This window comes from Dioscorea cayenensis, chromosome 10, assembly GCF_009730915.1.
Source record: "Dioscorea cayenensis subsp. rotundata cultivar TDr96_F1 chromosome 10, TDr96_F1_v2_PseudoChromosome.rev07_lg8_w22 25.fasta, whole genome shotgun sequence".
Classification (NCBI taxonomy): Eukaryota; Viridiplantae; Streptophyta; class Magnoliopsida; order Dioscoreales; family Dioscoreaceae; genus Dioscorea; species Dioscorea cayenensis.
This window is the reverse complement of record NC_052480.1, coordinates 22676076-22691049: the sequence shown is the minus strand read 5'-3', so window position 1 is coordinate 22691049 and position 14974 is coordinate 22676076. Positions and strand designations below refer to the sequence as shown.

General features: G+C 34.8%; 2 protein-coding genes across 4 annotated transcripts; both read left to right on the top strand.

Annotated features, from left to right (window-relative positions):
* Nucleotides 1-5196: 5196 nt before the first annotated feature.
* LOC120270141 (histone H2A.Z-specific chaperone chz1-like) lies at nucleotides 5197-8915 on the top strand. The gene is made up of 2 exons (XM_039277165.1): nucleotides 5197-5767; nucleotides 8678-8915. Exon 1 carries the CDS (start codon nucleotides 5258-5260, stop codon nucleotides 5741-5743), a length of 486 nt encoding a protein of 161 aa, XP_039133099.1. The 5' UTR covers nucleotides 5197-5257; the 3' UTR covers nucleotides 5744-5767; nucleotides 8678-8915.
* A 1594-nt stretch (nucleotides 8916-10509) lies between these two features.
* Nucleotides 10510-13997, top strand: LOC120270461 (transport inhibitor response 1-like protein Os04g0395600). 3 transcript variants are annotated; one of them, XM_039277472.1, is made up of 4 exons: nucleotides 10510-10654; nucleotides 11158-11758; nucleotides 12436-12934; nucleotides 13027-13997. In XM_039277472.1, the coding sequence occupies exons 2-4, from the start codon at nucleotides 11307-11309 to the stop codon at nucleotides 13792-13794; spliced, it is 1719 nt and encodes a 572-aa protein (XP_039133406.1). In that variant the 5' UTR covers nucleotides 10510-10654; nucleotides 11158-11306; the 3' UTR covers nucleotides 13795-13997. The 3 variants fall into 3 exon arrangements, with proteins under 3 accessions (XP_039133406.1, XP_039133403.1, XP_039133404.1); XM_039277469.1 differs by having other exon boundaries at nucleotides 10518-10654; nucleotides 11099-11758; XM_039277470.1 differs by having other exon boundaries at nucleotides 10530-10654; nucleotides 11091-11758.
* Nucleotides 13998-14974: the final 977 nt, after the last annotated feature.

Sequence of the window (14974 nt, the reverse complement as noted above, 5' to 3'; positions counted from 1 at the left end):
TTATAGTGTATGTGGCATTGTAGGCCACAATAAAAGATTCCATAGGTCACTGGTAGTGATGTTTGTGTGAATTAACATAATTTAATTATATGTGATGTTTGCTGATGATTAACAATGTATATGAAAGTAGGGCAAGCAGACTGAAGGGACAACAAGTACATCTGAAATTGGTGGAACAACAGTTAACATGGAGGTAGATGTTTCATGTATCTTATAATTGTTCTTGTATTAATTTCCTGTACAATCAGATGAGTGGTTGCATTAATCCCCTGATAATTGCTGCAATTGACCCTCATATACTTGAAGAACATTTTCAAGAGGCATATCTTATGATGTAATTAATTTTTTTTCTTATTCCTAGATGTTAAATCAATAATTATTGAGAAATTCAAGGGTTATCTCATAATTGTAGACTAGGGAACACAACAGACAGAGACTTCATCACAGGTGAACTTCTCTTTATTTAGTGTCATTAAGACATTTTGATACATTAATTAATTATGTAATTGGTTTAAATCCTTGCAGATTATTGATATATCTCAGCAAATGTCACTCACAACTCAACAAATGATTGACTCAACAACTCAACATGTCAGCAATTATGGAGGGCTCTAAGAGAAAAAATTATTACAAGAGGTGGGGAAAAATGCCACAACTTAAGTTGAGATACAATTACCCACCAAGGACAAAGGAAACATCAGATGTTGGTGGGGATGGTTCTTTGAGGAATAGAGAGGAAGAGATTAGAAAGAAAATAGTGCACAAGTCTTCAAGGCGTGGAAAACACTTTCCTTTAGGCTTAATTCGCCTCCACCTAATTTCAAACCTTGGATATAAAATGGATTGAATGACGAATTTCCTTTAGGATACAATGAAGATCCTTGAGTATGGTTTGCGCGCACTTCCAAACTCAAGCAAAGACAACAATGACTTTTACAAAGTGAAAGTTTGCTTCTATCTTTTGTGCACTCAAAGAACAAAGCAAATGAACTTGTGAAGAGTTTGTTTTTCATTCAATTGGCTTGAATGATGGTAGGAGATTATTTTTATAGGGATGAAGTGGTGTTTAGTAAAGAGATACACCACTTAAATAATGAGTGTCATTTAAAGAGACACATCACTTCTATATACCATTTCAATAAAAAGACACATTAATTCATTAATGAGACACACCACTTCATAAATAGACACACCACTTTACTAATGAGACTATTTCATTAATGAGACATATTTTCAAATAAAATAAAACAGTCATTCATTAATTAATGAAATTACAAATGACAAGCTCTCATTAGTTGTTTTACAAGTGGTGTTTTAGTGTCTTTTCATTTTTAAAATCCTCTCACATCAGACACCTATGGAATCAAACAAGAACAAAAAAGCAGCAAGCAAGGAACATAAGGTCTTAAGAATCCCTGGACTGAAGTCCCAAATGACGAATAAGCTAGTTGAAGGCAAGGAGAAAGATGGAGCAACAACGAAAAAAAAAAATGGATTCCTCCAAAACATGGAGGATTGGGAACACCAGCACCTATTCCATCATGAAGACAAAATAAATTTCTTTATTTTTTGTTAAACAGCTGATGAAATGCCAAATGAATCATATCAATTGTGGGATTTTGAGGTGGAACATATACTACTGGTTTCGAAATTTTGTACAATTAACATGTGTAATGATCTAACAACTCAATGAAAGGATCAACAGAAAAACTATAATAGAAATTGATGTTCTTCAATTCATTCAATGAAAAACACTCTTCAATCAATTCTGAATCACAGTAATTTCAGATTCTAATTGATTATCAAGCATTCAAGCCATTGAGTTTCCATTCCCTCAAGCCTTCAAGTTTCGGAACTACTAACTCGCAAGCGAGATTCAATTCAGCAGATAAGAACAAAATTCAGGAATTAAAAGCAAACACACAATATTCAAAATAACAGAGCACAGGAACAAGTCTCAAAGTAAATGGAAATAAAGATAACTATTCGACAGCTTCCACCATCGAATCCTTTCCTCCCTCCGCAGAGAAGAGTCTCAATTCTTTCTTCAGAGATGAAACCCTAGCCTCATTTTCCCTTGCTATTTATTCCAGACAAAATCGTTCAAGCGAACATTGGTGTGCCTCAGCCGTGGATTCTTATCAGATTTAATCCCATCTATCGGATCAACCTTGAATTCCACATTAGCCAAATCAACCTTGAATTCCACATTCTCTTTAATTAACCTGGACCCAAACTGATCAATGAACTCCCCCTGTCCATCATTCAATGCTTTGGCTTCAAATTTAAATGGTAACATTACAACATGCTATGTTTTTACCATTCAATCGAATGAATCATTTTTTTTTTTTTGCCCTCATGTGTTATTTGTGAGATAGGTTGATTTTTTGTGGATTATAACAATGAGTTGAATGAAATGTTAATTAGATGAATTTTTATATAGTTGAATTAATTTTTGTGCATATATGGTTTACCTTTTTATATATAATGCACCACTGTACATTGCAGAAAAATGTAAGTTGTATGTGTATTTATAAATAATGATCAAGTTGTATTTATATATGTTGCACTTGTATATTGTATTTATAAATAATGTATGTTATGTCCATATTTATAAATAAGGATCAAGTTAAATTATATATGTTGTAGCTGTATTTATAAATAATATAAGCTGTGTCTGTATTTCTAATTTGTATAGATAGATTAAAATTGTAACTGCATCTTTATAAATTCATTAAATTGTAAAATGTGTGACTTTGTATACCTTTCACTACATTGAATTACAATAGCTATATTAAGACAGAATTTACATTAATAGTTGTATTTACATTAACATATTAAATCTATCTTTTCTTCTTAGAAGTAAAAAAATAAATCCTTGCAGCTGAGCATCAAACGTAACTGTTATCCTACTCCGGCAGACGTCAGTGGCGCATCTAACGCACCAAAAAGGAACTAGGGCTACAGTAGTCTGGAGGGGTAGAAGGAAAGAAAGGAGTGATGGGAGAGAAGCTGATGTGTGCGCCCAACATGGAAAATAAATCACCAACATCATTAAGTAGCTGAGCTTGCGAGTTGGTGACGTGGACCTAGAGCATCCATGGAAGCTTTCTGGTGTCCACGCCACCAAAAATCCACCGAAAATCTTCAATTACCCTACTTGAAAAATATAATTAAAATTTAGTAGTCATTATGATATAAATTTAACTCCTTTTATACACATAATGGCAAATAAAATGATTTCAATTACAAATTAGTTAATTTAAATATTATTTTTTTCAAGATCTACGCTGTTTTTATAAACCCTATTTTTATACAAGTATTTACCTGTATATAATCATGGCAATAATAAATCCATCTCTATATCTAAAAAGAGGGAGAGAGAAAATTAGGTTAATTGTATAAATGAAATGAAGAGAAAGTATGGTGCGATTCTGAAGTGGATTAGACTTTCCTCCACTTCAGATGTTTATTTGCCCCTGAAGAGGAGGAGTAATACTTTTTTACTTTGACATTTGTCTTATTTTTTTAACTAAACCCGCTTTAAGCTATTTTTTTTTTTCATTTGAGGGAAGTGAGTTTTTATGTAAGCCCATTCCCCTAAATTCTTCCCATTTCAAGGTCTCTTTCATATCTTGCAAAATGAACATTAAAACTACGAGAAGATATATTGCCTTTCAACATCCAAGGAAATGTTACTCCAGATTTTTCTACTTCAAACCACTTGGAGCAAATGAACGTCCCTTAAATGAATGGATATATATATGGTGGCAAAATTGTAATTATTTTAAATTTATAGGACACATGTAATATTTTATCGAGTTGGGATCCCATGGTACAAGGAATGCTCTTCTTCTATGCTGCAAGTAGCATGGATGGTATTTGGGTGGGATGGAGATGGGAAAAGGCCTGGGATAGGAATTTCCCATCCTTGTCTCTGATAAGAGGAATTGGCCTCCTCGTCCTTGTTTGTTTAGGGATTCTCATCCTACGCAAACATTTTAATAATTTGATTTGTGACAATTTAACTTGTTCCGTACCCATAACAACAAATAAAATTATTTTAATTATAAATTAATTACTTTAAGTATTAACTTTTTTTTCAAGATTTGCAATATTTTAACAAGTAATGTTTTCAGACAAGTATATACCAATATATCTATATAAAGAAAGAAAGCACGAAAATACAAGGTTTATTGGGCAAGTCGAATGAAGAGAAGTAATGGGGGCATTCATTAACTCTTGAAGTAATGATGTAGTTATCAAAGTGGACTTGACTTTTCTTCACCTCAAATGTTCATTTATCTCGAAATTGGAGGAGTTACAGTTCTTTTGTTTTAACATTTTCTCTTGATTTCGAACTAAACCCACTTCATGATTTTTTTATTGAAGGAAGAGAAATAAGTTTTTATTAACTTCTAATATCCAAGAAAATCTCATTCCACAAGTAATCATTTTAGGCCACTTAGAATAAATAAATTTCTCTTAATTGAATGTATATATATGGTGGTATTATTGTAATTATCTAAAATTTAAAGGGCATATGCCATACTTTTTTAGGCTGGGATCCCATGAAACATCGAAACATTGAATGCTCTTTCCATCCCCCGTCTTGTTTTAGTTAATGAGGATATTTTGGCTCGTTCTCTCATCTCCATTGGGTTACGTTAAGGCAAAATTAAATAACTACCTTCTAATAAAATGAAAATTAACCAATAAATATCTTCTTAGTTACCCCCTTCATTCGAAATTATATATTGTATTATGAAAAAAAAATTATTTTAAAATAGTTGTCATTCTAGAATACTAAAACAATATTTATTTATTTATTTATTTCAATTTTATTATTATTTAATTTTTTATAAGTTATATAAATAAAAAGAGTAATATTTATAATTATAAAAAAAATATGGTTCCACGATAAAAATAGTTTAGTAATTTGATTGATTTTTTTTGTTAAATTTTAACATTTAATGATACCTTAATTCTTATGCAACCTCTAATTTTTCATCATTAAAAATAAAATAAAAAAAAATAAACCACAAATAAAACAAAATAACTAAGTTAGATAAATTATTTTAATATATATAAATAAAAACATAGCCAAATATATAAAAAAAAGGGTCCAAACCTTCACTTCAATGTTTGGGCCGGCCCATTGGGCCCACATTTGCCACATCATCAGCGAACCGAAACCCTAACCCCGCCAAAACCTAGCTCTCTCTTTCTCTCTTGCTTTCCTCGTTCTCCTCCGGCGATGGCGGAGAACTCCGACGAGCCCCAAACCCTAGCCCCTCAAGAGGCCCTCTCCCACCCCCTCAAGCGCAAGGCCGATCTCGACTCTGTCGAAGAATTCGAAGCTGACTGCAAGGACAAGCTCCCGAAGCTCGATTCCTCTCCCGGTGCTGGACTTGATGACAATGGCGTTGAGAAATTCGGACCGGAATCGGAGGAAGTGATCGCTGAAGTGGTTGATAGGAAGGGGAAGGGGAAAGCAGTGGTCGAGGATGAAGACGATGATGATGGTGATGATAGTAGTAGTGAGAGTAGTGCGGATGGTACCATGGGAGATGAGGATGATAGTGATTTCGATGATGATCCGCTGGCGGAGGTCGATCTCGATAATATCTTGCCGTCAAGGACTCGACGAAGGGCGCCGCCGCCGCCTGGTGCGTATCTCGTCACTGATCAAGATGGAGACGATGACGATGATGATGATGAAGTCGAGGGTGTTGAGGAGTAGATGGATTAGGAGGCGAAAAAGGAGGTAATCTTCGTTCTTGCTTTTGTTGTAGCGCTGATTGTATGATTAAATGTGAGTATTTGACTGAGTTTTTTTCCCTGTTGCTATAATATGGCAAGAAAGATTAAATCTTGTGAATTTTTCTCTCTTTCTTTGTCCATGGATTGATTCACAGGTTAAACTTCACATTTGTTCAAATATTTAGGATGAAGATTTCGTGTTTGTGATGCTTACATTTGGAGATCAATTGTTTTTGATAAAATTGGAGATCAATTGTTGTTTTATATGTTCTTGGTGAATTCTGTGAAAATTCTTTGAGTGTCTGTGGAATATTGAGATTTTGATGTGATAATCTGTAGGAAAGAGATATTTGAATATGTAAATTGGTTTATCAATATATATACACATGCACATAAAGATCAAATCTTTTGCCAAGTTCTCTCGCGCGCTCTCTTGTTGTCCATGGATAGATTCATGATGATATACGCAACCATTTCAGGGAAGATCAGATGTTTTTGTTGCATAAACTTGGATGTGATCAATTGCAGTCTTATATGGTTGTGAATTCTGTGAAAATTGTTTGAGTGTATGCTGAACAAGTAAATATTTTGTGGGGATTTTTTTAATTGTTAAAAAAAAAAAAATCTTGTGTCATCTCTGTTGCTAACCGCGTCATACCTGTGTACTCATGTAGATTGATGTGATGACCTGTACGAAAAGGAATACGTTTTGGTTGCTTTAGACTCTTTCCCATCGTATTGATGCTTTTCAACAATGATAACAACACCATTGGTGATATTGGTGTCATATCAATATTGTTCTGGACGTCAATGAAGGATGAATAATCAATATTGCTTAAGATTAGTTGATGATGTTGTTTTGTTTGACTAGGAATAGTTGTACGTTTTGTGATGGTAGGAAAATTTTTGGAATTTAAGTTGCTTGACTGTAACCTTGAAGAGACTAGCTAGGCATATGGATGTCATGTGTTAGAAATCACTGATGTGATTTTATTGGTGTGTGATGAAGATCTCCATGATCTTCTACCAGAGAAACTTAAGAAAAAGCAGTCCTTCAAGATAAGTTTCAAGTTGGAGCCACAGCACCTTGGAAAGCAACAGCACTTGACTGAAACATCTATGACTAGGATGTTTCTTCTTGTCTTTTAGGTAGTTATGGTGAGGCCTACTTCTCTACTACAGTAGATGAATTCTAGGATATCTGTTCTCTTTGTCATGCTTTTTATGACAAGTAGGGATTGAAATGATCTGGCTTGAGCTTGCTTGAAACATCTCGGGCCCAACTTGAGCACAGCTTGTGCTGAACTTGAGCCTTAACTATTGGCTCGTTTAAGGCCCAACCTCAGCTTAAATGTGGTTTGAGCCAAGCTGAGTTATCTGTGGCTCTTGTTTTATTTATTTATTTTTTAAATAAGATTTAGCTTTACCTGCACAGAGTTTAGAAGTGGTGTAGCATTTTGACTTTGGGAAGGTTTGACACCCAACTACCACAAGATCTTAGTTTGTGTTTTAAAATGATGAGATTTTTTATAAATATTGTTTGATATTATTATGAATGTACACCGAGCTATTTCGAGTTGAGCTTAGCTAACTCATACTTGTGATTTGGTGTGAAATTAAATTTTGAAGTATAAAATCCGGCTCGAGTACAACTCATTTACTGTATTAAACAATCGAACAAAATCAAGCTCAAATACAGCCGAACTTGAGCAGCTTTCGCGTGTGTGCTTGATTGCTTGCTGATTCTAATTACGATATTTTTGCGCAAGATGATAAAGGTATTTGTACAAAGATTGGAGTGGTTATAGATGTCAGCCATGATTTCTCCTCAAATATGCATGCATGTGTTGGTGCTTGGAAGACTTAGTCCATGCCAAGCAGAATTCATATGGTGTTGTTTTTTGAGCATTGCTTGCTACCTCTGAATAATTTCACAGTAAGCATGATCTTGCTCCTACAATTATATCTTTCAAACTATATCTTGTGAGATGTTGGTGAGTCATGCATTTGGAAAGTAAGTAAAACACAGATCCTTATGTAAAAGGTGAACTTTTTGCCATTGGTTGAAAATCTAATTGATCTATGTTGAACAGACAAATAGCTCTTATTTAGTCAAACTATTTGTACTATAGGAAATATACGTTCAAATCTAACTTTTTACATTACCTTTACCAAAACAGTTTGACCTTTAGTGGGATTCATGATATACTGCTAATTAGCATTCTTGTGTTCGTTATGCTTATGGCTTGGCTATTAAAGTTGAAGTTTCTTTAAGTGTAAGAAAGGCAAGCAGATTATACTTGTGAAGGTATATTATTGGCGTAACTATTCTAAATGAAGCAGTGCAATGATTTGAAAGGGGAAAGGATCAAAAGAAGCTGCAATTATTGAACTTGTGTCCCTGAAGTTTTATATACATATCTAGGTAAAAGAGCATCTATTGAACCTTGGACTTGTAAATATACTTTGATTAAAGAGGAAAAGTTTCTAAACAATGCAGAACTTAGTCACTCTGATGTGATATGTCAAAGACTAATCTATGGCTTAGTTTTTGATGAGTTAGGATCCTTTTATCCTTTTCCATTGATTACAAAGATCTTATGAGAAATATGTCAATTAGGAAGTGGTTAGATACTTTGGATAGAATAGGACCTCAAAGATCCATCAATCTTTAATAATTTTTTAATCTTTATGTGGTAGCTCTCCACTTAAAGTTGTCTTCTTTTCCTATTGCATACTTCACATGGCTGCTGCTATTCTACCAATTAATGTTATAGTGGCATGAATAATATCCTTGTAAACAACTCTTATGATTGTCTTATTTTAGGTTGAAGTGGGGTCTTAACTTTTATGTTTTTTATTCAGCTTTTCTCTGCCTAACCCTTTGTAACTTGTAAGCATGTCTTTGTGTTAGGTCTGGTGATCATATTCAGACTCAATTCAACCATGCATTGATCAATGGGAGAACCAAAGACAAAAGTGACAGGTTAGACTTCCTTTAGAGCCCCCCCTCCAAAGGGCCATGATACTTACACCAACTAAAGATGCTTTTGCTTCACAAAACAAACCATACTTCCATAATGTTTACAGTCATCCAATCACATGCTCTTACTTCCTTTTTCTGCTATTCTATTCTCTTTTTTTTTTTCTGCCTTCAACTTGCCTAACTGATTGTAGACTTTTTAAATCTTCAGCAAAAAAGATTAGACATGAATCTCAAATCTAATTAGGGTTTTAATTCTTAAAAACTTAATTAGATGAGATTTGCACTTTGTTCTTGTGTCCCCACTGCAGGTACCATTAACCTAGTGGACATTATTTTATAGTCTTCTCTGTGGTTTTTGCCCTAGAATTTGGTTTTTCTTCAGGTTTGGAAATGGACAACATATGGAAGCAGATGCCAAGCAAACATTTTTTGGTTTTTCTTTTTTCTTTTTTCTTTTTTTTAGCAGAGCAAGTGGAAGTTGAAGTAATTCCCACAAATATGAGATTTTTTTTTTAATTTTTTTTCTAGATAAACTTATCTAAATGCTTTGATAATCACTTGTGGATGGATTCCTTCTTTCTTTGTTTTTGCCTGCTTTCTTTTTTTTCTCTGTCTTGTGTTTTGTGTCTTTTTTTTTTCCTTTTGTGGAATTTCATTCATGAAATTACTTATATACCCTTGTAACTACCTGAAATTACACCTCATGCCCCCCTAATATATATATATATATATAAATTTGTAATTTAAAAATTTAATAAGATAATTAACTGATACTTAAATATAAAAGGGTATACGTAATATGTCTGTAGATGTGAGAATCTCAAGTATATGATTTATTTTGGCTTTTTGTGGGGGCTTTTGGATTAAAAGCCATCGACTTCTACAAACTTTTCATAGGTCTTTTTATTGGGAATTAAATACTTTAATCTGAGTTGACTTGCTCGTTTGATGGATTTTTTTTTTTTATCTTTATAGAAATTTAATTGTCACGTTTATTTATTTATTTATTTATTTATTTTTGGTGGCTATGGTCTATGGAATATGACACTTTTGAAATAAAACCAAATAAAAAAAAAACAATAAAGTTCTTTTTTTAAGAAATAATCGTAGCCGTTCATCAAGTGGAAGCAACCAAAGATTTTTCCCTCCACTTGATGTACACGTGGCATAAAAAAAGCCGTTGGATTGGAATATCAGGAAAGGCAAACGAACGAGATCTAGCGGTGATGTCACCGCAGCCACTCATTCGGTGGTCCTCAATCAATCCGTGATGGACCACCAATCACGACCGTCCATTCCGTTGATTCCGGATTTTTATATCTTAATCAACACTAATCTCAAATTTTACTTTTAATTGCAAATATAATCATCATTTAAACGATCGTCGAAGTCGTCTGACCAATGCAGGACTGCCACGTACCCACTGAAAAAGCTTTGTTTGCTGTTTGAGACGAGACAGCTACTGTCGCGAGTTTATGGATGGCAAATCCTGTAATTTCAGTCAAATTCAAGTGCTTTTCATTAGTCTCGGCCTTCGTTTTTTTTTTTTTCCTCAAATTTTTCTTTATTATTATTATTATTATTATTTTTTAATTTTTTCTCATCGCTTATCCGCAACTGGCGGATAAGGACACGTCCAGCGCCAAGAAGTGATCAACATCCAACGGTGATAAGCTTCTGCGTCAACGTTTATTGAATCTTGGCCGTTGATTTTTCTAACCACGGTTACCTGAACACTAACCACGGTTAACATCGATCGAAGTTATAGAAGACAGAGAGAGAGAGAGAGAGAGAGAGAGAGAGTGAGAGTGGAGCTGGAGAGAAGGGGAGTAAGAGATCAGAGCTTCAATTCGTCCAAATTTGGGTGGAATTTGGATCGATTTCGCTTTTTCTCTCTTCTTTTTGGTATGCTTCTGTCTTGATACCGTTGATTGCTGGATTTGCCTCTTTTTTTTGGGATTTTTTTGTTCGAATTTGTACGGATTTCGCACAGATTTAGGGCTAGTCTTTTGTTGTGTGTGTGTGTGTGTGTGTGTGTGTGTGTTTTTGGGAGCTTATCTTGGTAATTTTGTGAGAAAAAAAGGAGGGGTTTTGTTTTTTTGTTTACTTGTGGTAGTATGGGAATGGATCTCCAAGTAGATCAGATTCATGTTTTTGTTTCTTTTTTTGCGAAATTTGGGGGCGTAGGGAAAAAGGATAATGTGAGATTTGCTCTTATTTATCTAATTTTATGAGCTTCTTGTGTTACTTGGAGGAATTTCGATGTGTATCTTAGTGATTTCAACTGTATTTGGACTGAAAACAATTGATATCCTGAGGATTTCTTGTGGTTTCATGCAAGTATTGTAGGGTATAGCTAAAATCTGCGAAAAGTCTCAGCTGATAACCCTAAACCTTGTGGATTACAGAGAAATGGTGTAGAATTTGAGAGAAAGTTTGGAGATTTGCTCATGCTTCCTGTTTAGGTTTAGATCCGAGAGGAAATCCTTAACCGAGCCCTAATTCTAGGGCTCATAAGGATAAAGTATTTTAGTTGTGCTCTCTATCTGTTGGCAAGATGAACTACTTCCCGGAGGAGGTGCTGGAGCATATCTTTGATTTCCTTACTTCAGACCGGGACCGGAATAATGTCTCCACAGTATGCCAGGCTTGGTATAGGATAGAACGTTATAGTCGGAAGCATGTTTTCGTTGGCAATTGTTATGCTGTGAGGCCAGAGCGGATGGCGGCAAGGTTCCCAAGATTGAGGTCACTCAAAGTGAAGGGAAAACACCATTTTGCTGATTTCAACTTGGTGCCTCCTGGTTGGGGTGGATTTTTACATTCATGGATTGAGACTGCTGCTCGAGAGTGCCCTTTCCTTGAAGAGCTTCAGTTGAAGAGGATGGTCGTCCTTGACGAGAGTCTTGAACTCCTTGCTCAATCTATACCCAACCTTAAGTCTTTGGTCCTGATCAGCTGTGAGGGGTTCAGCACAGATGGACTTGCTGCCATAGCTGCTCATTGCAGGTGAACTTTATCTATTATCTATTGTTGAAGTTTGGTCATACATTTTTCTTTTAAGCAAAGAATGCCCACTTGGTTCTTCTTCATCTTTAGCTGATTAGTCAATCACATCAAATTTACATTGGTGATCTATCTGTTCTACAACTTGGTTATCATTTCAATCACGGATTCATGTCACATGATGATTTGAGTTCTACTGGATTAAATTATAAATTATTTGTGTGCCTCATGGTTCATTTGATTTTGATTTCTGTTGCTATCATCTTTGTGCATGAGTGTGTTGTCTATGTTTGCAACCTATTACTAGTTATTGTGACTATTAAATAGTTTAGAAATCTAGCCGTGTTCTTGTTATTTGGGACATGAGAAACCTTGATTCCCGTAATTGTCTAAAGATTTCTACCAAGCACTAGTTTACACAATTATATTTGGCTCTTGTTATTTGAAACTTGAGAAAGCTCTATAACTATGTTGTTGATGGAATCCGGCTTCAATTTTATCTTTTTCTGTTATCTTTGTATGTTTTTCATATGGCAATAACTTGATGAAATTTAGTTTGAAATGTGGAAATTGTTATGAAAGTTTTTTGACTTGCTTTAACAGTTTGTACACTGAATGTTATTTCTGTGATCTAATGGTGTCATTTTTGCATTTTAATTCAACCATTTTGGGAATTCCAGAGTTTTAAGGGAGCTGGACTTACTTGAGAATGAGGTGGAAGATCGTGGTTCTCAATGGCTCAGTTATTTCCCTGAATCTGGTACCTCTCTGGTTACCCTGAACATTGCCTGCTTGAAAGGGGAAGTGAATGCCGGGGCTTTGGAGAGGCTGGTTTCCAGATCTCCAAATCTCAGGAGTTTAAGGCTTAACCGTGCAGTGTCCGTGGAGACTCTTGCCAAAATTCTTGCTTGTGCCCCCCAATTGGTGGACCTTGGAACCGGTTCATTTATGCTTACAGACCGGCATTCTGATGCTTACCACAAGCTTTATGGCATGTTCCATAAGTGCAACTCTTTGAGGAGCATGTCAGGGTTTTGGAATGCGGCCCCTCACTGCCTGCCTGCTTTGTATCCCATCTGCTCAAACTTCACTGTTCTAAACTTGAGCTATGCTCCAACTATTGATGGCTCCGACCTTATGAAGCTGATTCAGCAATGCTCAAGACTCCAGAAGCTTTGGGTGGGTGATTGCCTTCACTCTTCAGTCTCTTTGTTTTCTGATTTCTTTTCACTTGTATGTAATTTGGATGATTTTTATGCTTGACTCTGCAGATTCTGGATTGCATTGGAGACAAAGGATTGGAAGTTGTGGCGACAACTTGCAGGGAATTGCAGGAACTCAGGGTGTTCCCGAGTGATCCTGGTGGTGCCATTGCCGATGTGACAGAGGAAGGTCTGGTTTCTATATCTTCAGGCTGCAAGAAACTAAGCTCTCTGCTGTACTTCTGCTTCCAGATGACCAATGCCGCACTGATTACTGTTGCAAAGAACTGCACCCGTTTCACGTGCTTCAGATTATGCATTCTCGATCCGAAGAAACCTGATCCTGTGACTGATGAACCTTTGGATGAAGGCTTTGGAGCAATTGTCCGGTCAAACAAGGATCTCAGGCGGTTATCAGTTTCAGGTCTTCTCAGTGATCGAGTGTTCATGTACATTGGCAAGTACGCTGAACGCCTTGAGATGCTCTCAATTGCTTTTGCCGGTGAAACTGACATGGCAATGATGCACGTATTAAACGGGTGCAAAAGTCTGAGGAAGTTGGAGATCATGGACAGTCCGTTCGGTGATGCCGCACTCTTGCAAGACGTCGAGAAGTATGAAACAATGCGATCCCTTTGGATGTCATCCTGCGACGTTACATTGGCAGGCTGCAAGACACTTGCAGCAAAAATGCCGAGGTTGAATGTGGAGATCATGAACCACAGGGATGGAACGGATGTCGATCTCGATGACACTGATAAGGTCGATAAATTGTACGTGTATCGGACGATGGCCGGACCCCGGAGTGATGCGCCGCGTTTTGTCTTGACACTATAGAACTCTCAGGCTCTTTATTTAGGTTCAGGCAGTGTTGGAAGTCCATTTTCTCAAGATATGATATTGAACTATGGTGGTATTATTATTAACCCAGACATTTGAGGATTATGTTTTCGGATTGATTATATGATCTTGTAGTAATGTAGCCATTTGTTTTTCCATTGATATTTAGTAATCAAGTACTTAAAGAAGCTTTAAAAGAAGCAGCATGCCATAAAACATTAGGCATTGTGTTTGTTTTATAAGATTTCTAAGTTATTTTTATTTCACATGCAGACATACAAACATTTCTAAATGTGATTTTTGTTATGACATATTATCTTTTACCTATTTTGTATAAAAATATACAAGTAATTTTTTTTTATAAAAATATTGTTTATATTTATATATATATAGAGGATCGGTAATTTAAGGATGTCTTTAGATTTTAAATCTATAGATGTTTACAATAACTGTTGGATGAAAAATCGATAGTTATTATCTATCATAACAGTGTAAAATATTTTCTATCGTGTTGTACAGTACGTGAACATTAAAAAAGTTTCAATATTTATATAAATAAACAACCATTGGATAGTGATCCAATTTATAAACCATTTCCCATGTACAAACCATTTCCCATGTGTATATATATATATATATATATATATATGAAGATGTGTTATACTTAGTTTTAAAATTAAATTGTTCATGACTTCATATAAGTTATATGCCAATAGAGATGCTCTTCTAAACCTATATACATCATGCTCTTTATTCTTATTAGAAGATGCTTAAGTAGAAATAAATTTGTTTTGTTTTATTTGTTTATTTATATATTTGATTGTGTAGTATCAAAGTTAATGGTTAGAATTTAGAAGTATGCTATCTATATCAATTTCATAATTTTAATGATGTTCAGTTATTTTATTTAATTTTGGATATGGAAGAAAAACTTAGATAAAACAGATATAATGAACTAAAGATAACAAAAAGGAAAAAAATACATAGGAAAAAAAATGATTAAAAGAAGTATATGTATATATGTATATATAAATAAAGAAGTAAAGAACCATTTGTTGGAAATTTCCCTAATGTGTGTCTATACATACAAAGAACACTGGGAAATTTCCCTAATCACATTAGGGCAAATAGTTTTGATCAATATTTAATCAACAATAAATCAATTGTTAAATATTAA